Source organism: Hyperolius riggenbachi, chromosome 3 (genome assembly GCF_040937935.1).
Source record: "Hyperolius riggenbachi isolate aHypRig1 chromosome 3, aHypRig1.pri, whole genome shotgun sequence".
Classification (NCBI taxonomy): domain Eukaryota; kingdom Metazoa; phylum Chordata; class Amphibia; order Anura; family Hyperoliidae; genus Hyperolius; species Hyperolius riggenbachi.
The window spans coordinates 254,134,516-254,157,079 of record NC_090648.1 but is presented as its reverse complement, the minus strand read 5'-3'; the positions used below and the strand labels follow the sequence as shown (position 1 = coordinate 254,157,079).

At 41.7% G+C, this 22,564-nt stretch overlaps 1 protein-coding gene across 2 annotated transcripts in view; it reads right to left on the bottom strand.

Moving 5' to 3' along the window:
• The window catches only part of SEMA3E (semaphorin 3E), a 246,534-nt gene that overhangs the window by 40,466 nt on the left and 183,504 nt on the right, over positions 1-22,564 (bottom strand). For both annotated transcript variants that reach the window (XM_068272670.1, XM_068272671.1), the window contains exons 5-6: positions 12,259-12,352; positions 1,732-1,851 (exon numbers count right to left, since the gene is read on the bottom strand). In XM_068272670.1, the coding sequence (XP_068128771.1) occupies positions 1,732-1,851; positions 12,259-12,352 (214 nt within the window). The remainder of the gene's footprint in view (positions 1-1,731; positions 1,852-12,258; positions 12,353-22,564) is intronic.

The window sequence follows — 22,564 nt, the reverse complement described above, 5'->3', positions numbered from 1 at the left end:
GAAACAACATTTTGCACTTTTTCTGGAGATATAACATGTTTGAATAAAATATGTAAAAAAGTCTAGCACCATACAAAATAAATGGGATACAGTTGGGGACATCAAACTTGGAGAAGGACTTAGGAGTACTCATTGACAGCAAGTTAAATAATCGTACTCAATGCCAAGCAGCTGCAGCTAAAGCTAACAAAATTTTGGGATGCATTAAAAGGGAAATAAAAACTCGAGATGCTAGCATAATATTGCCCCTGTTTAACTCTCTAGTAAGGCCACATCTGGAATATGGAATTCAGTTCTGGGCACCACATTACAAAAAAGATATTGCAGTTTTAGAGCAGGTGCAGAGACGAGCAACAAAATTGATGCGTGGGATGGAAGGTCTCACTTATCGAGAAAGGTTAGATAAACTGGGTTTATTTAGTCTAGAGAAAAGACGCCTTAGAGGGGATCTAATTAACATGTATAAATACATCAGAGGGCAATATAATACCTTGGCGGATGAGCTTTTTGTCCCTAGGCCTTCTCAAAGGACTAGAGGACATGATCTGCGCATGGAGGAAAAACGTTTTAGCCATTTATTTAGGAAAGGGTTCTTTACAGTTAGAGTGATTAAGATGTGGAATGCATTGCCACAGGAAGTCGTTATGGCAAACTCTATACCTGCATTTAAAGGGGGCTTAGATGCTTTCCTTGCGTTGAAAGACATCTATGGCTACAATTGCTAGGTAATGCCTAATGATGTTGATCCAGGGATTTTATCTGATTGCCATCTGGAGTCGGGAAGGAATTTTTCCCTTTAGGGGCCAATTGGACCATGCCTTGTAAGGGTTTTTTCGCCTTCCTCTGGATCAACAGGGATATGTGAGGGAGCAGGCTGGTGTTGTACTTTATATTGGTTGAACTCGATGGACGTATGTCTTTTTTCAACCAAAATAACTATGTAACTATGTAAGTAAAATAAAAAACAAAATATTTTTCTGGTGTTTTTTTTTTTCGTTTTCAAAGAATGACAATTACTGACAAAAATCTTATTGTTATTAAAAGCCCTGATTCTGCTGAATCCCACAATACCAAATTTGTGTTGGTATCCCACTTTTCTTGTCCTGGAATTGGTGCGCCATTGCAGGTAGCCAGATATAGGTGCAGCCAGCATAGGTAGCCAGGAATAGATGCCTCAGTCCAGGTAGCCAGGTATAAGTACAACAAATATAGGTAGCCAGGTATAGGAGACACCAATACAGGTAGCCAGGTATAGATGCAGCCAGCATAGGTACCTGGTATGTTATTTGGCATTTTCTCCCTTGGGAAGCAGTGGGTAGGGGGGCCGACATCATTCCTCCCTCCACGTGGGCCCCTCCTCTGCCCCCCTAAATACCTAGATTGCAGTGGGGTGTGTAGTTACTCACCCAATCGCTCGCTCCCTGTGGCGTGTTCCCTGCTGGCAGCAGGCACGTCTCTGACTGCCCCGATCCTGTATGACTCGTATGTAATCATGCATCATACAGGAAACAGGAAGAAAAGATGAGGCGGCTGCCAGCGGGGGACATACAGCATGGAACAAGCGATGGGGTGAGTAATGACACACCCGACTGGGGGAAAAAATGCTGAGTAACGTACCAGGTACATTGCTGGCAGTTAGAGCCTTTCTAGCTGCAACATACCTGGTACGTGCTTGGCAGGGAAAGGGTTAAAACTGATATTATAAAACTGATTTATAATTTACTGAATTACCTTTTAGAATCCGATCATCATCATGTTCTGTACGGATGTGTGTCAGATGTCCCATGCTCCTAAAGATAGTGGCATCTCTTCTCCAGTAATCATTATACAGACCAACAAACAGGTCACCTCCTGCAATAAAATGCCATGTTTAAACTATTCTTCTTCGTTCAGCTTTTGTATAATATATTCATATAGAGCATGCATATTTGTAGCAATTCAGGAGCAGTAAATCCTGCCTAATTTGGGGAAATACACCCAGTGCTGTGTGCTTCTGTGCCACAACCTCTGCTTATGGTGAGCAGCAAGGAAGCAGTGTGAGACATGCTGCACTCATTTTGGCAATATGGTGCTAAATAAGTCCATCACTTCCCGAATTTTCTTTAGGTGCTGCTGCCATTACTCTATATTACCTTAGTCTATACATTCTATTATAAAAAAGCATTGCAATACATCGCTAACACTATTTGTAGCCGCAGTTTGCATAGCAGGCGGCCCCTGCACCCACTAATTTCCCCCGGTAGCTGATATTAGTATGGGCACCTATTGCAGCGCTCAATATTCCATAGCAGCTGATATTTTGTGGTGGGTTGAGGGGGCAGTTAAGGTTAGGCACTGGTCGTGTGTGTGTGTGTGTGTGTGTGGGGGGGGGGGGGGTTAAGGTTAGGTGTCATAGGGGATGTTTTGAGGTTGGAAGTCAGTGTGTGTGTGTGTCTTTTTGAGGTTAGGCATCAGTGTGGCTTTTATTAAGATTGGGCATCAGTGCTAGGGATGGGAGTCAGTTAACCACTTGAGGACCCACCCTTTACCCCCCCTTAAGGACCAGCGCTGTTTTAGCTGATCTGTGCTGGGTGGGCTCTGCAGCCCCCAGCACAGATCAGGGTGCAGGCAGAGCGACCAGATCGCCCCCCTTTTTTCCCCACTAGGGGGATGATGTGCTAGGGGGTCTGATCTCTCCTGCCTGCCGAGTGTTGCGGGGGGGGCTGCACAGGACGCTATCCGTCCTGTGCAGCCAGTGACAGGACGTCCCCTGTCACATGGCGGCGATCCCCGGCCGCTGATTGGCCGGGGATCGCCGATCTGCCTTACGGCGCTGCTGCGCAGCAGCGCCGTACAATGTAAACAAAGCGGATTATTTCCGCTTGTGTTTACATTTAGCCTGCGAGCCGCCATCGGCGGCCCGCAGGCTATTCACGGAGCCCCCCGCCATGAATTGACAGGAAGCAGCCGCTCGCGCGAGCGGCTGCTTCCTGATTAATCAGCCTGCAGCTGGCGACGCAATACTGCGTCGCTGGTCCTGCAGCTGCCACTTTGCCGACGCACGGTATAAGCGTGCAGTCGGCAAGTGGTTAAGGTTAGGCATTGGAGGGGTTGTGATTATAATTGAGCATCAGAGGGGGAGGTTGGTTAGGGTTAGTCATTGGTAGTGAGGGATCTGTCTAAAGATGGCCACCAATGGTCCAATTTCTAGCGAAAAATAGTTTTAGTTTTAAAGTGCAAATTATGATAGTAAAATAGCAGTAAATAATACAGATATTAGGGTTAGGTTTAGCTGTAGTAAAGTATCTGTATTATTTACTGCTATTTTACTATCATAATTTGCACTTTAAAATAGTAGAATATTGGTAAATTTACCAATATTCTATTAGCGGCTGTTTTGTGTGCCCAAATTTCCAGGCGCTCTTTTTATATGTATGCCTGAGTGCCATGTGTATGATGTGAGGCTGCACAGTCAGTGCCATGTATGGGATGTGGAGAGGGGAGTCTGCACAGCACTGTATGTGCATGATGGGAGCTGCACATGGGCCTGGATTTCTGCTCCAGTCTCATCAACCTCTTTCATGTATAGCCATTTACCTGAAAAAAAATATTTACATCATTTTTATTTTAATTCCCAGAAACTAGTATTATATGTGGTCAGACCCTTTGTAGCTTCAATGACCCTTAAATAATTAAAATTGTGAAAGTTGTACTAGAAATATTTCCAGGTTAAGTTAAAACACACTTTCTGCAGAAACATAAATCAAGTATAACACAACAGATGAATAAGTAGAATCGATCATATATAAATACAAAATAAAAGTGATATATAGTGCAGGTTTCCTCAAACAAAGGAATATGTAACAACACACTCAAACATAATTCATTACAGCTCACCTAAAGGATACATTCAACATCATTGTTTGGTAACTAATCCGATTGTCCACTAGGTGGCAATATTACACCAGATATGAAATACACAGGTAATTCAATGGCATAGCTATAGGAAAATGCATCCCTTGAAGGGAACTTGTCACCAAGAAAAGAGCACTTTGAAAGGCACCAGTCCACTCACATGAGAATATATTTAGATTTAGCTGCAGTGTAACGAAAAATGTCACAGTAATGGTGAATAATAATTTGCAGCATCAAGTCACATGACAGCAACAAGCACCGCAATTCTGCAAAGATTCTTGTTCAAGTCTTACAGAAGTTTTACTCATATATGTAAAACAAACCAAAAGCACCAAGTGCTTTTTACTGCTAATTTCCTTGAAATGACAAATGTGATTTTTTTTTCACTCATTTTGTTTCCTTATTATGTATAAGGAAGTAGGTGAAGAAGATTCTCATTGGTCTAGTTCAATGGACCAATGGAAAGTCCTATCAGGAAATTCAAAGATGCTTATGTGCTGATCGGTATTGTGGTGGAGATGTGAAGATATAAATGGTAATGGGGGAGGGTCTCAATCGAGGGCATGAGACTGTTACAAAGACTGTAACCTATATATGTCAAATAGTTATGCTGTTATATGCAAGGGCATGCCAAAAGAATATCCAAAGCGCTGGGTGATCAAATATCTGCAGCACCACAGTGCACAGAGAAAGAATCTCAAATAGTGACCGTCACCAAGGATAAAACCATCAAAGGGTCACTCATATTTCTTTAAAACATCCAGTTTTAATCACAAGTAATAAAAATGACAACACATGTACAATGACTCACTTCGAGGGTCCTTTTGACAGGGACCCTAGATAAAAACACGCTTCTAGTGTATACCAATACACATCACATAGTCTTATAACCTTTTTATCGATTTGCCCAGTCTCCAGTTCCGACCGGTTTCGGCCTTCCGCCGTCGTCAGGGAACACTGGAGACTGAGCTGCTGGGCAAATTTATAAGTAGTTACCTTAGATCGAGGCCGCCGCGGGCACACAAACCGGCTTCACATCTCGCCGGTCACGCCAGACTCTGATTGGTTCAGAGTGTCACAAGGAGTTAGCGCAGGGGTTCCTGGGACTAGCTACGTCACCCAGGAATTCCATCTGCGCTCGCTATTGGCAGGGCTAACGTCTGTAATGACGTAGCGCTGCACTATAGGCTAGAATCAGAGTGGGGGATGCTGGGACACGTAGTCCAAAGCATCTCCGTCTATCTGTTACATGAATGTGTGTCGCTCTCATGGCGTACACTCAGAGGAATATCAATACATAATTAAAAATTCAATACATGATTAAAAATTAAATACAAATAAATACATGTATATTAAAAATACAATATAACATATAACTCTCAATGACACTTTTCATTGCACGGATTCCCAGTTTCTCATGGTGTTTGCCATCTAGTGTCCAAATTCAGTATTGCACCTATGAATTATCTATGAAGCAGTTGATATTAAAATCAATATTAAGACCTCTTGGCTGCATGGTTTTGAGGGTAAAAATCCATTTAGTCTCCAATTTATACAGGTCTCTATCTTTATTTGACCCCCTCCAGTCTTGTTTCAACTGATCTATTATGCAAAATTTTAATACTGAGGGGTCTTTATTATGAGCAGTTTTAAAATGATTAGGGATGGAGTGGTCGATTTCAGCCTTTCTGATGTTGTAAACATGCTCGTAGAGCCTCCGTTTAAACTCCCTTTCAGTTTTGCCAACATATTGGAGGCCACAAGGGCACTCCAATAAGTACACAATATATGTGCTATTACAGTTTAGGAATCGATTAATTTTAAATGTTTCTCCTGTATGTGTACTTGTGAATGATGTTGTTTTCCTCGGTTGATTAAGTTGGCTCAAAAATATACCGTCAGGACAATTGTTAAGGGTATTCAGGAATTGCACACATCATGAAGATTTTTTGAGACAGTCTAATGTTTTGATAGATAGATTTGTGGAGAAGGGGTATGACTATGAAACTTTGGTGCAATTAAGAGACGAGGTTGGTTTAAAGAACAGAATGGACTTGATACATGGACAAAATGTGAAAAATGAGAGAAGAGACAATTTATTTACATGTGCCTTTATTACAGATTACAATACGCAGCATAGGGAGGTTAAAAAACTGGTTGATAAGCACTGGCCGATTCTTAAATTGGATCCAGACCTTACTGGATTAATTACAGATAAACCTCAAGTGATTTTTAGAAAAGCACCAAACTTGCAGAGTCGAATTACAAGTAGTACCCTATACAAGCAACCTGCCAGTAACCCAACCTTCCTGGAATTGGAAGGGTTTTTTTAAATGCAAGAAATGTTTTGGGTGTCGTACATGTATTAATCAACCGAGGAAAACAACATCATTCACAAGTACACATACAGGGGAAACATTTAAAATTAATCGATTCCTAAACTGTAATAGCACATATATTGTGTACTTATTGGAGTGCCCTTGTGGCCTCCAATATGTTGGCAAAACTGAAAGGGAGTTTAAACGGAGGCTCTACGAGCATGTTTACAACATCAGAAAGGCTGAAATCGACCACTCCATCCCTAATCATTTTAAAACTGCTCATAATAAAGACCCCTCAGTATTAAAATTTTGCATAATAGATCAGTTGAAACCAGACTGGAGGGGGTCAAATAAAGATAGAGACCTGTATAAATTGGAGACTAAATGGATTTTTACCCTCAAAACCATGCAGCCAAGAGGTCTTAATATTGATTTTAATATCAACTGCTTCATAGATAATTCATAGGTGCAATACTGAATTTGGACACTAGATGGCAAACACCATGAGAAACTGGGAATCCGTGCAATGAAAAGTGTCATTGAGAGTTATATGTTATATTGTATTTTTAATATACATGTATTTATTTGTATTTAATTTTTAATCATGTATTGAATTTTTAATTATGTATTGATATTCCTCTGAGTGTACGCCATGAGAGCGACACACATTCATGTAACAGATAGACGGAGATGCTTTGGACTACGTGTCCCAGCATCCCCCACTCTGATTCTAGCCTATAGTGCAGCGCTACGTCATTACAGACGTTAGCCCTGCCAATAGCGAGCGCAGATGGAATTCCTGGGTGACGTAGCTAGTCCCAGGAACCCCTGCGCTAACTCCTTGTGACACTCTGAACCAATCAGAGTCTGGCGTGACCGGCGAGATGTGAAGCCGGTTTGTGTGCCCGCGGCGGCCTCGATCTAAGGTAACTACTTATAAATTTGCCCAGCAGCTCAGTCTCCAGTGTTCCCTGACGACGGCGGAAGGCCGAAACCGGTCGGAACTGGAGACTGGGCCAATCGATAAAAAGGTTATAAGACTATGTGATGTGTATTGGTATACACTAGAAGCGTGTTTTTATCTAGGGTCCCTGTCAAAAGGACCCTCAAAGTGAGTCATTGTACATGTGTTGTCATTTTTATTACTTGTGATTAAAACTGGATGTTTTAAAGAAATATGAGTGACCCTTTGATGGTTTTATCCTTGGTGACGGTCACTATTTGAGATTCTTTCTCTGTGCACTGTGGTGCTGCAGATATTTGATCACCCAGCGCTTTGGATATTCTTTTGGCATTTCTGACACCTACTGTGGATACGGTTGTCTGGAGCAGCGGGTGAAATATTCTTTGTGGATTAGGAACAGCGCCTGTATTTCATCTTTTAAACGTGACTATATGCAAGGGCATAATTATAATTTGTTAGGCCCCTTGGGAAACAAATGCCAGATGCTGCCCACCCCAGCGAGGCCCTGTTGCTTTATTAGGTAGCTTCCCCCAGTTATAGCAGAGCAGCAGCAGTGGAGCAGGCCACGCTACGCCCTTCCAGCGGTAGGCCATGTCTTCACCCATCTTTTCACTGCAGTTCTACTCTGTACAGCCTCCTCTCCTTTTGGCTCCTGTCTCTGCATGTCACGTGACATGCATCGGGAGTCGCAAGAAAAGCCGTACAGTGAGCGGCTACACTGAAGAGAGGAGTCAGGACCTGTCCCACCACTGGAAGCTGGTAAAGTGTCACTCTCCCCTGATGCTTCTAGTTTTATGATACTGTCCTGTACTGCAATCGGCCTGTGTTTTGTCTTTTTACTCATATTTTAAATATTCTTTATTTTGTATACCCTCCATTTTGTGTACATCTTACTCTAAAATGCCCACTGGAATCTGCAAAAGCAAAGGACTCACTTCCTCCCGTTATTATTCTGGGATTACCCTTCCCTCAAAGTCATCAAGAAACGCAAGTTGGAATTTGTTTTGAGTTGGAATTGTTTAGGTGATGATCAAGCCTGGGGTCTGTTCACTTTCTCAGCAATAACCTTCTGTATGGGTAATATGGGTTAAAAAAAGGCTAGAAATCTGGATGGCCACACTGTTAGCCTATACACACTGTTATCCTATGCAGAGCAAGCGCTATTGTGTATTTTTGGATAATGAAGGCTTCCTAAATCTAAAGACATGAACAGAATGAAGAGATGAGGATACCAAACCAATAAAAAATATGGTACTAACTAGGGATTTCTTTTCACGTTGACAGGTAAGGTTGCTTTCACATAGCACAATTTTTAATAGCTAAATAATGCTAAATATATACTGTATACTGTATATATAGATATGTCAGACCATCAATAACCTGTAATGCTAGTGAGATTTGCAGTTGAATCAGGTCCACAGCCCTTCACTACAGAATAGATTATACTATAACTGACAGCTCTTTTTGTTCTTTATAAAGTTTATAGTGTAAGTTCAGGTGAATATGTGAAGAGAAGAACCGAGAGCCAAAATATAGTGTAGTAGGTTGTGATAATGGGAAAATAAAGCAGAGTACAAAATTATACTCACAAACATGGGTTACCTCCAGGTAACCACTATATAAGCAGGTGAGGAGATTAGCCTGTCCTCACTCAGGATTAAGAAGTCGCTCTCTGTAGACAGGAAAAAGATGGGGTATCCCCCTCCACCAAGGGTGGATATTCAATATGACAAGGACAGAGGCGCCAAAAGAATAAAATCAATACTTAAAAGGTTTAAAAATTGCTGTGGAGGCAGTGGTGGACTTACCTCCAGCAAGTAGACACAACAAACTGTGTGTTTAGAACAAGTTAGATTTATTGGTACACTCCGGGGGGCGGTCGCAACGCGTTTCGCAGGCAAAGCCCGCTTCCTCAGGCAATAATGAACGGAGTACACAACAGCATTAGGTCCGGGTAACACCTGGCGCCTCGAGGCGCCAGGTGTTACCCGGACCTAATGCTGTTGTGTACTCCGTTCATTATTGCCTGAGGAAGCGGGCTTTGCCTGCGAAACGCGTTGCGACCGCCCCCCGGAGTGTACCAATAAATCTAACTTGTTCTAAACACACAGTTTGTTGTGTCTACTTGCTGGAGGTAAGTCCACCACTGCCTCCACAGCAATTTTTAAACCTTTTAAGTATTGATTTTATTCTTTTGGCGCCTCTGTCCTTGTCATAAGTTCAGGTGAATGTTTTTCTATGAATAAGCAGCATTCCTAACTGCCTTCACAAAGAGCATCTCACCCCAAATGTTTAGCTCATCACTGCAGTTGAATAGGAAAGAAGATTATCACACTAATGGAGGTGAATGCTGACATCACAGGTCACAGAATGTGCATAATACTATTGTATACAGGGATCACACAACTATTCTATTTCCTCTTCATAAAAATAGGTTATATTAAAATTTTACATACAAAATAGCATGTATATGAAAAGCTAGGAGTTTTAGTTGCTGGTTACCTAAAAAGAATCTGGATTGACTCTGGAGCTTAACCTCCCAATTTTCCCAGGAGTTTTTTGCAACAAGTGGTTCAATTTTTTTGATTGTGTGTAATTACTTTTTTTTTTTTTTAAATATTGAATTCAACACTGGTTCATTGTATTGAATTCAATAAAAAAGTAGTTTGCTGCCAGATGTTCATGTTGCTGTGTGACCCTGGTGTCATCAACACCAATCACCTGTGAACATATCATCACCGAGGAAGAAGCAAATCCACAGATGGACTTGGAAGAAGACACTGGGGAAGCTATCAGAGATACGCCATCAGTACTCCAATGGTGAGTTACCATATATACTCGAGTATAAGCCGACTCTAGTATGAGCGTCCCCCCCATTGTCTCCCATGTATGCATGATGCAGAGTGTGCATTGGAAGTAAATCAATCAAGTGGTATCCTTCTCTACCAAGGTATTCCCTAGAGATCTAGATGTTTCCCTCCTCCCTCCGCATTATTCCCTGGTGATCTAGTAGTATCCCTGCCTCCGACCATACCAAATTATTCCCTGGTGATCTACTGGTATCTATCCCTCCCCTCTCCAAATAATTCCCTGGTGATCTAGTGGTATCCCTCCATCCCCACACCCCCAAATATTTCCCTGGTCTTCTATTGGTATCCCTCCCCCACTCGAAGTAATTCCCTGGTGATCTAGTTTTATCCCTCTCTCCCCTCAAAAAAAAAATCCCTGGTGATCCCATGGTATCCCCCTCTGCCTCCTTCCCATTCCCTCCCCCATCAAAAAGCTTATCTGGTAATCCAGTGGTATCCCCCTCCCTCCTTCCCATCCCCTCCCCCATCAAAAAAGTTATCTGGTGATCCAGTGGTATCCCCCTCCCTCCTTTCCATCCCCTCCTTATCAAAAAAGTTATCTGGTGATTCAGTGGGATCCCCCCTTCCTCCTTCCCATTTCCTCCCCCATGAAAAACCGTTCCCTGGTGATCCAGTGGTATCCCCCTCCCTGCAGCGATTCCCAGAGCTGTGAAACATGTGGGAGTTTAACTCACCGTGCCTCTCTCCAGCACTGATCGCACCACCTCCTACAGTTCTGGTCTCCTCTGTCCAGAACCGGGACTCAGCTTGAGGACATCATCAAGCCCCCTGTCTATCCTTCTCTCTCCTTCTTACCACACTTCTGTAACCTCACAAATGGCTGTTTTCTTGGAGACAGCTCCGAATATCAAATTCACTTGTTTTATTGCGTCTGTTATCTTCTGTGAATTGACTGTCATAATTAGCTGAGTTCTGTGAAGCAGAAACTCCCAGTGTTTCAGGGACTGAATCATAGTGTGGTTTATTTACAGCGAGTAAATCAGGTGACATCCAATAGCCAATGCAAAGTTTAATTTACAGTCTGCAAGGGAAATTAAAGCCAGAGTTCACCCTCTAAGTAGTTTGATAGTTAATAAAAGTGAAAGTGAGATTAGGCCAATACATTACTCACATAATGTTTATATTTGATCTAGCTGTTCCAGAGAAATTCCCTTTACATTAGTCAGCCACATGACTCAGGATCCAGTCATAAGGCTTGCATTTGCTAGGAGAGCTAGAATTACTTAGTAGACAGAAGCTCTTACTGCTAAACACAAAGCCACCTCCCCATCCTCCTCTCCTTACGTCTTACAGCTTTACTCTTCGTGACCAGCACTGCAGCTCAGAAGATTCTTATTATTATGAGGGTCTGATCCAAATTAAGTGCTAGAAAAAGAAAGACAATCTCTTACCAGCAGAGGAAGAAGGTGGTCTGGGTCAGATAATTATATGCTAACAGGCAATTTCTGGCATGTGCTCTACTTTCACTCCCTAATATAGTTGATGATAGGATGGGGCAGTAGTCTGGACTTTTTTCTGTATAATTATAAGAGCCAGCCAGGTAATTGTTAGTATATTTATTGTAAAAAAGTAAAGACATGCCATGCACACAAATTGTGCATTGCTAATTAATGTAAAATGCACAATCATATGCATTAAAATGGAAGGCTGAGGCCAGAGCTTTAAATTGTAGAGCCTCCCTGGGTATGAACAGATGAGTTTTCCTTGAGGTTACATTCACAGAGGTGCACAGCGTCATAAGGGCTGCATTGCAATGTGGCTTGCTGCACTTCAAAGCACCACTTATGTGATGTTCACAGTGTGGCACAGGCGTTAAAAAGGCGTGCAGCATCCCAACATCGTAGCGCATGCAGTGCATTACTTCATACTGTGTGTTAACAGTGAAGCATACTTTTCATTTAATGTATGCTTCACTGTATGCAACAAAGCATGCAGACAACGTGCAGCATTGCTATCCTGTTGTGTTGCCTTACTGCTTTACAAGAGATGTAGCGCAATACCCCACTGCAAACCTAGCCTCATAAAAAAGGATTGATCATGATAGCATAATACAGTATACATAAGCACATCAATGTTGAAAAGAAGTAAAAAAAAGATTATTTTTTGGAAGTCTTTTCCTGTTACAAAGTCTTTCTTTTTCCTTTATCAGAAAGTTATAGAGCACAGAATTGAAAAATGGTTTCATAATGGTTAAAAATATTCCAATTACCTGTTAATATGGAAGTTACAGAGGATTCTGGGTCATAGGGACATCTCCCACGGCCTCTCTCAGCTCTGTGAGGTTCTTGCAGGAATATGTGATCCTATAATAATGAAAGCATTGTTACATATATGATAAAAACCAGCAGATGGCATAACAACCTTCACTACATTCCCAGCATATTGTTTAGAGATCTAATGCTGATGTGCTTCTTATGTCATACATTTGGTGACAATGTGTAAAGATACAACCCTTCTGGAGATCGGTGTTCTTGGTGTGCAAGACAATTGTTAGCTATATCCTTGAAGACAAGTACTGTATCATTGACTTTTATCACTGCAAAAGGATGAACTGCTGTAAGCTTCACTGATCTGTGCTAGAACATTAACTCCCAGCAACTGGAATTCTGCTGTAAAGGGATGAGATTACATAGAAGGGATTATTCTGTGAGACAGAGCAATGTTCAGCCATGGGAATAGCAGGATCTGAATTAATCGATTACAATGGAGATGAAACATTTTCTCATCCTGTTTTCTCTCATGTCCTTTTCATCCATTTTCTTTGTGGTTATCTAATGTAAAATTCAGATATTTCGCTCACTGAGTGTTATTAGTGAAGTGAAGTCTAGTAAAAAGCAGTAAACTGAGGTAGTGTTTGTCAGGAACTGGCTCCATGGCACGCCTGCAAATACGGTTCCCAACTTCGGGTTTGACCCGATCGAGAGGGGAAGCAGCCTTATTCAAGCTACCACAAGGCTGCTATACTTCTCACTGCCACCACTAGCTGCTGCTATACACTTCAACAATTCCCACTCTGCTGTCGAGTGGTCTGCACTCCAGCATTTTTGTATTTGTGTCAGCTTTGCGCTTAGGCCAAATACGGGAATGCCACAATCACAATACAATCGTACAGTAGCAAGGCACAATCATGCACTGAACTTGTAACGCAAATTACACTGCAGTCTCTTCCTAGGCTATGAGCTGTTAGTACATCAGAAGTCAGGCTTATTAAATAAATATTTAATATTCCAAAAAGTGGAACAGTGCAGACAAGAATATATACAAAAGGATTTACAAAAGTAAAGTAAAAATTACATAGACACACAAGATCGTTTGCATAAAAATAACAACGGGAATAAACGTTAACAGTACAAGGTCTAACTTGGTCGTGGGAAGACACAAATTTTTGATTCGATCAGGATCATCTCTAGCTATGCGCTACCTCCAAGAGAAGATGATTTGTGAAGGTCTTATGCTGGCTCTTATAGGCAATTTGTTGCCCGGGGCAATTGATGTTCAGCCCCACAACTAATGCAAGTTTCCCCAAAGTGTGACATCACCATCTGCCGAGCCCCCTGTCACATCTGGACTAGCTGTGACATGCAAATTCCAAGGCTTTCCTGTCCCACTTTGAACTTTGCAGACTCAATTAGTCCAATTGTATTTTGAGAACAACAAGTATCCGGTTTACACGTACAGACTTCAAAGCAATTCAAACACTTCCAGCCCAATATTCAGACCAACAGGTAGCCGATCACCTGTATAGGCTTCAAAGTGGTTGGGTAATTGTCTAATTAAATACAAATAACACGCGCTAGGAGATCCCCAAAAGACATTTATTGATAATAATCTAAAACCACACCATACAAATCGCAAATCTTCAATAGTGACACCTTATAGACCAGACATTCTTGCACACCTCATGCACCAAGAAGGGCCCTTCTTTGAAACAAAAATGTAAAAATATGTAAAAATATAAAATTGTAAAATCGTGTCAGGTAATACAGGATTCCAAAAAGGAGAGATTGAATTATTTATCTCTCTATAAAACATATATGTCCTTTAGATCTTTCTAATAGCACTAATACACGTTTCCTTGTCAGGAATAAATTTTCATCCGGCTAGTTGTACTCGCAATTTGTAATCCAGTGTGCAAGCAATGATGCACAAGCGATTCCTTATTAGAAAAGTTAATACATGCGCCACGTGTACTGAAATGCTTATGCCAGAGCAGGCTGTATAAAACTCACGTGTCCCCCATGTATGTCCTCACAAGTCAGAAGTTTAGGTGGTCCTTCTCCGTTTTCCTCATACAGTATGACAGCGGTGGCGGCAGTTCCAAGTTCCGGCTTCTTGCCTCGCATCAGTAGGCTCATGCAGAGCACATCACTTCCGCCAATAGATGCAGCGGGCTGCTCTCAGTACTTCCGCCAGATCGGGCTTCACTGGGCTCTGTACACAAGCGGTGACGTCACCTCCAGGTCTCTGAACTTTAACACACAGGCAGCAGCTGCGCGCAAGCTGTCAGCCTAGTTCAGACCTAGTGCCCACAAAAAATCAACAGTAGATTATGTCGCCCACAAAGAGCAACAGTAGCTCTCCACCTCTACGCGTTTCAGCCACTAAAACGGTGGCCTTCCTCAGGAGGGTTTCTTTAGCTAATGAAGCCATCCGCCATCTTTATTTATATGTATCCCCTGTATAGATCCGCCCTTCTATATGTCACTGAGGGCAAAGTTCATACCTGTCAATTTCATTTATTTAAAAAACGTTAGGCACACATGGAGTCCCCAAATATTCTCAGAGTATCTTATAATATAAAATCCATTAATAATGTTACATTAACATCCTGTGCCTGAATTAAAAAACAAACATCCTCTTACACACAATACCAATACATACACAATCAATTAGCATCTCCCACATATCGACAATTCTTGGTCCAAATTACGAATGATCCCTCACTTTCTGCACAAAGCAACATTACCATATACTCACTAATACATTCTCAAAAAAATGCAAAAAGCTCCATTTCGCTATTTAATCCCTTTGGGATCAAGGTGTCTAATTGAAAAATCCACTTGGATTCGTTCCTGGACATTTTATGAATACAATTACCCCCTCTCTGGTCAGGTTCCACAACTTCTACTCCAAAAAATATAGTTCCCCTTAGACTCCCATTATGCTGCTCCTTATAATGTTTGGATAACGGATGTCCCTCGTTCTTTTTTTCAATATTATTAAAGTGTTCCCCCACCCGTCTTTGAAGTGATCTCTTGGTTCTCCCAATATACCTCTTGTGGCAGGGACACTGAACACAATAGATCACCCCAGCTGTGGTACAAGTAATAAAGTCTCTGATCTTATATTTCACCATATTCGTTGCCTCAATTTCCACTATCCTACCTGGAATACTGGTTCTTCTGCAGTTCAAACAAGTTCCACATCTCACAAAACCCCCCCTATCTCTTACTCCACTTCCCTTTGGAGGAAACCCCTCATTCGCCGCTGTGGCTATGGATAGCCCCAAATTAGGTGCCTTTTTAAAGATCACCTTGGGTTTGTCTGGCAACCTCTCACCCAATAACTTATCCTCTTTTAGGACATCCCAATGTTTCTGGAGTATATTTACAACCTTTTTTGATTGGGCTGTATATTGTAGTACCACATTAAACTCATTTCCCTCCATCCTATTCCAATCCTGTACATTCCTAGGACCCAATAGTTGGTTACGCTCTTTCTGTCTAATTTCTTCTTGTGATCGGTATACCCATTCGTTGGGATATCCCTTATCAAGGAAGCAGTCCACGAGTTTCTCAGACTCTTTATCATAATCCTCTATACTTGTGCAATTGCGTCTGAGTCTCGTGAACTGCCCCTTGGGGATATTATTTAACCATCGTGGCAAATGACAACTAGTATATAAAATGTAACTATTAACATCAACATTTTTTTGAAAAGTTTTGGTGTTTAAAGAGTCATTTGCCACAAACAGTTCCAGATCCAAAAAGTTCACCCTATATTTGCTAATATCCACAGTGAACCTGATATTCCAATCATTCGTATTTATATCTTTCAAATATTTCTCCAATGACAGAGAGTCTCCCCTCCACACCATCAACACATCGTCGATGAAACGGCGCCACAGGACCAAGTCCGCACCAGGACCTCGCACCCCATAAACATGAATTTCCTCCCAATAGGACATAAATAAATTTGCGTAGGCCGGTGCGAACCTGGTCCCCATCGCCGTCCCACCGACCTGCAAATACCACCTCTCATCATATTGGAAATAGTTATGTTCCAGTATAAATCTTATTGCTTTCAAAATAAAATTCTTCTGTACTGTTGCTGTTTGTGGGCGACATAATCTACTGTTGATTTTTTGTGGGCACTAGGTCTGAACTAGGCTGACAGCTTGCGCGCAGCTGCTGCCTGTGTGTTAAAGTTCAGAGACCTGGAGGTGACGTCACCGCTTGTGTACAGAGCCCAGTGAAGCCCGATCTGGCGGAAGTACTGAGAGCAGCCCGCTGCATCTATTGGCGGAAGTGATGTGCTCTGCATGAGCCTACTGATGCGAGGCAAGAAGCCGGAACTTGGAACTGCCGCCACCGCTGTCATACTGTATGAGGAAAACGGAGAAGGACCACCTAAACTTCTGACTTGTGAGGACATACATGGGGGACACGTGAGTTTTATACAGCCTGCTCTGGCATAAGCATTTCAGTACACGTGGCGCATGTATTAACTTTTCTAATAAGGAATCGCTTGTGCATCATTGCTTGCACACTGGATTACAAATTGCGAGTACAACTAGCCGGATGAAAATTTATTCCTGACAAGGAAACGTGTATTAGTGCTATTAGAAAGATCTAAAGGACATATATGTTTTATAGAGAGATAAATAATTCAATCTCTCCTTTTTGGAATCCTGTATTACCTGACACGATTTTACAATTTTATATTTTTACATATTTTTACATTTTTGTTTCAAAGAAGGGCCCTTCTTGGTGCATGAGGTGTGCAAGAATGTCTGGTCTATAAGGTGTCACTATTGAAGATTTGCGATTTGTATGGTGTGGTTTTAGATTATTATCAATAAATGTCTTTTGGGGATCTCCTAGCGCGTGTTATTTGTATTTAACTTGTGTTTTTCGATTTGGAAGGGTTGAGGGAGTCCCCCTTATAACACGCAGCTGAGCAGTGGTCATTCACTGTGTCTCGGTCCATCTTTGCGCTTGGTTTATTCACACATATATAATTGTCTAATTAAGTGTTTCCTTGTTAGAGGCTAGGTAGACATTTCCTAATTAAATATCCAGGTTCCTTTGTCTATTCAATGTAACTGGTCTATTCAATGCAGACAATGGTAGCTTCCTTGCTGGACACTGAATGGAAATGTAATTTACATTGACATACAGAAACTCACATTAGCAGCTTTCATCAGCCAGGTGACCAATTATACCCTGAAGCCAGCTGCCAGACTGGCCTCTTAACATACATACACATCTGACATAATACACAGCAGACAGAAAATATGAAAATATGGCTTCTGCATTATCCCAACATCATAACTAGCTGCTATATCATGACAGTGTTTACTTCATACGTTCAATCACGTGCACATGTTTTTTTTTTCACTCCTGTGTATAGATTAACCATTTAAAGAGACCCTGTACTGAAAAAAATGTCCCCTGGGGGGTACTTGTCTCGGGTGGGGGAAGCCTTAGGGTCCCAATGAGGCTTCCCCCTCCCCTGTAGCTGCAGGTAATCTAGCGCTGGATCCCTCAAAGTCTCCTGCAATCTTGGCTGGACAAGCCTGACAAGCTAGATTTATTTATCTTCCCTGGCGCAGCACGGAAATAGTCAGAAATATTTCATCTCTGTTGGGTCCGCTCTACTACGCAAGCCTGCGCAGTAGAGCTGCCTGACAGCGATCGGCTATTCTCGCCTATCTCCGAGGCGGAGAGACGATACTGCGCCTGTGCTGGAGCCGTGAAGCTAAATATTTACATCCCCGCTGTTCGGAGGGGCACAGCGAGACCGCCGTGGGACACAGGAGGACGGGGGAAGCCTCGATAGGATCCGGGGGCTTCTCCCACCTGAGGTCAGTACCCCTCAGGGGAACATTTTCTCGTTACAGGTTTTCTTTAAGGACTACGGACTTAAACCCCCCTAGTGACCAGGCCATTTTTTACTAAATAGGCCATTGCAGGTTTAAGGCCTTGCTGCAGGGCCGTACAACTCAGCACACAAGTGATTTGCCCCCTTCCACCTCCCCTTTTTTGCCCACCAACAGAGCTCTCTGTTGGTGGGCTTTGATTGCACTCTCATTGTTTATTTATTTTTATATAAATATTTATGTCTTTATTTTTTGAATACATTTTGCTATTTTTTTTACCCTCCCCCACTCTCCCCACCAGTCAATCAGTACGATCGGCTGTCATAGACTTCAGCCTATGACAGCGGATCCCTGTCTTGCCGCCCAGAGGGACAGCCATGTCCCAGTACAGCGCAGCACTGTATATAGTAAATAGTCGGTGAGCTCCATCATTCAAGCGTAGGCGTGTGCGATCTCCTGCAAAACACGCCCACAGGGCCGCACGTTGGCGTTAGGCGTTCCTGGGGCTGCTGCCGCTTTCACGCCAATTGGCGTGGAGCAGTCGTCAAGAGGTTATGAATACCCAATTTTACGTTAACTATCCTAGTTTCATATCAGGAACTCTCTGTCTCTATCTATCTATCTATCTATCTATCTATCTATCTATCTATCTATATGTGCATATTAGTGATTAACTCCACCCTTCAAGTGATGTTTATCCCAGGCTATGATGTCACAATGCCTTTTCCTCCCAGTAGCCTCTGGGAGACCAGAAATTATTTTTGATCACTTGGAATACACAACAAACAAACATTCTGCAATGATGCTTCTTACCAGCAGTAGAGATGTTGTGACCTATGATATATTTAAGAATGTAAATCAGGGCGAGGTAAGATTTTACAGTGGGAAAACAGTGACTAAATAATTGATCAAGTAATTGTAGTCAATAAAGGACAACTGAAGTGAGAGGTATATGGAGGCTGCCATATTTATTTCCTTTTAAGCAATACCAGTTGCCTGGCTATACTGCGGATCCTCTGCCTCAAATTCTTTTAGTCATAGACCCCGAACTCCTGAACAAGCATGCCATGTGTTTCTGACATTATTGTCAGTTCTGACAAGATTACCTACATGCTTGTTTCTGGTGTTATTCAAACACTGCTGCAGCCAAATAGATCAGAAGGGCTGCCAGGCAACTGGTATTGTTAAAAGGGAAATACGTATGGCAGCCTCCATATTCTTCTCACTACAGTTATCCTTACAATATTCAGGAAAGTGTATCTTTAATTAAATACTCTTTTATTTCACAATGCTGTATTGTATACGTTTATAGATCTCCTCCACTCAAAGGCAAAATGTAAAATTGTTCACATTTCAAATTTAAGTTTTATTCAAAACAATCAGTTAGTTAGTGGTAATATTTCATGATTGCCAGGTTAAGAAAAAGTCTTTATCTGTGCACATGAACAAAAATCTGTGCATGTATTTGTGGACTACCTAGCTTATGATGCTGGTTGAAGTTGGAATGTTTATAGAGGGACACACAGAAATAAGGAAAAATAGGTACATCTTCATAAATCTTCAGACTATGTTTAACATAAACATAGGGGGCCTTTACATTTTATCATTTAAATTTTACAATTTAAGTGGACCTTTTATCTTTGCTACTAAAGGTTAAGGCATATTATAAAAGTACTATCTAGTGGACAAACCTAGTGACGTTAAAAAGGCAATCAATGAAGTAAAAGTCCTCTGTCAGTCAGGAGGCTGAACTGCGCACTTGCCGAGCAATTGCAATTTAAATGCAGTAAAATTGCAGTAAAAGCTGACACGTGGTGGTGTTACCCGGTGACAGAGGACCGCTACATGTCAAATCTGAGCAAGGCTGCGTCTTTGGCTGCGCTCAAATCTGACTGTGTGTGTGTGTGGGTGGGGGGGCTCTCTAGCATCGGTACCGAGCAACTACCCGGCCAGTGCAGGAGAGCTATTCACTACCTGTAAGTTGCACATCTTAACACCATTACATATTGGAATATGAAAAGGGCTTGTTAACCCCCCTTAACCACTTGAGGACTCAGCCTTTACCCCCCCTTAAGGATCAGCGCTGTTTTTTCCATTCAGACCACTGCAGCTTTCACGGTTTATTGCTCGGTCATACAACTTACCACCTAAATGAATTTCACCTCCTTTTCTTGTCACGAATAAAGCTTTCTTTTGGTGCTATTTGATTTCTGCTGCGAGTTTTACTTTTTATTATATTCATCAAAAAAGACATGAATTTTGTCAAAAAAAATGATTTTTTTTTTACTTTCTGTGCTGACATTTTTCAAATAAAGTAAAATTTCTGTATACATGCAGCGCGAAAAATGTGGACAAACATGTTTTTGATTAAAAAAAACCCATTCCGTGTATATTTATTGGATTGGGTAAAAGTAGTAGCGTTTACAAACTATGGTGCAAAAAGGGAATTTTCCCATTTGGAAGCATCTCTGATTTTTCTGACTACCTGTCATGTTTCATGAGGTGCTAAAATTCCAGGATAGTATAAATACCCCCCAAATTACCCCATTTTGGAAAGAAGACATCCCAAAGTATTCACTGAGAGGCATGGTGAGTTCATAGAAGATATTATTTTTTGTCACAAGTTAGTGGAAAATGACACTTCGTGACAAAAAAAAAAAAAAAAGGTTTCCATTTCTGCTAACTTGTAACAAAAAAAAATGAAATCTGCAATGGACTCAACATGCCCCTCAATGAATACCTTGAAGTGTCTATTTTTCAAAATGGGGTCATTTGTGGGGTATGTTTACTGTCCTGGCATTTTGGGGGGTGCTGAATTGTAAGCATCCCTGTAAAGCCTAAAGGTAGTCATTGCACTGTGGGCCCCTTAGCACAGTTTGGCTGCAGAAAAGTGTCACACATATGGTATCGCCATACTCGGGAGAAGTAGCACAATGTGTTTTGTGGTGTATTTTTACACATACCCATGCTGGGTGGGAGAATTATCTCTGTAAATGACAATTTTTTTTATTTTTTTTACACACAATTGTCTATTTACAGAGAGATTTCTTCCACCCAGCATGGGTATGTATAAAAATACACCCCAAAACACATTGTACTACTTCTCCTGAGTACGGCGATACCACATGTGTGGCACTTTTTTGCACCCTAACTGCGCCTAGAGTCCAATGAGTACCTTTAGCATTTCACAGGTCATTTTGCGACATTTGGTTTCAAGACTACTCCTCACGGTTTAGGGCCCCTAAAATGCCAGGGCAGTATAGGAACCCCACAAATGACCCCATTTTAGAAAGAAGACACCCCAAGGTACTCCATTAGGAGTATGGTAAGTTCATAGAAGATTTTACTTTTTTACCAAGTGTCATTTTCCGCTAACTTGTGACAAAAAATAAAATCTTCTATGAACTCACCATACTCCTAACGGAATACCTTGGGATGTCCTCTTTGTAAAATGGGGTCATTTGTGGGGTTCCTATACTGCCCTGGCATTTTAGGGGCCCTAAACCGCGAGGAGTAGTCTACAATCCAAATGTCTCAAAATGACCTGTGAATTCCTAAAGGTACTCATTGGACTTTGGGCCCCTTAGCACACTTAGGGTGCAAAACAGTGCCACACATGTGGTATCGCCGTACTTAGGAGAAGTAGTACAATGTGTTTTGTGGTGTATTTTTACACATACCCATATTGGGTGGGAGAAATCTCTCTGTAAATGACAATTTTTTTTATTTCTTTACACACAATTGTCCATTTACAGATCTATTTCTCCCACCTAGCATGGGTATGTGTAAAAGAACACCCCAAAACACATTATACTACTTCTCCTGAGTACGGCGATACCACATGTGTGGCACTTTTTTGCACCCTAACTGCGCTAAGGGGCCCAGAGTCCAATGAGTACCTTTAGCATTTCACAGGTCATTTTGAAACATTTGGTTTCAAGACTACTCCTCACGGTTTAGGGCCCCTAAAATGCCAGAGCAGTATAGGAACCCCACAAATGACCCCATTTTAAAAAGAAGTCACCCCAAGGTACTCCATTAGGAGTATGGTAAGTTCATAGAAGATTTTACTTTTTGTCACAAGTTAGCGGAAAATGATTTTTATTGTTTTTTTTTTTTACCAAGTGTCATTTTCCGCTAACTTGTGACAAAAAATAAAATCTTCTATGAACTCACCATACTCCTAACGGAATACCTTGGGATGTCCTCTTTGTAAAATGGGGTCATTTGTGGGGTTCCTATACTGCCCTGACATTTTAGGGGCCCTAAACCGTGAGGAGTAGTCTTGAAACCAAATGTTTCAAAATGACCTGTGAAATGCTAAAGGTACTCATTGGACTCTGGGCCCCTTAGCGCAGTTAGGGTGCAAAAAAGTGCCACACACGTGGTATCGCCGTACTCAGGAGAAGTAGTA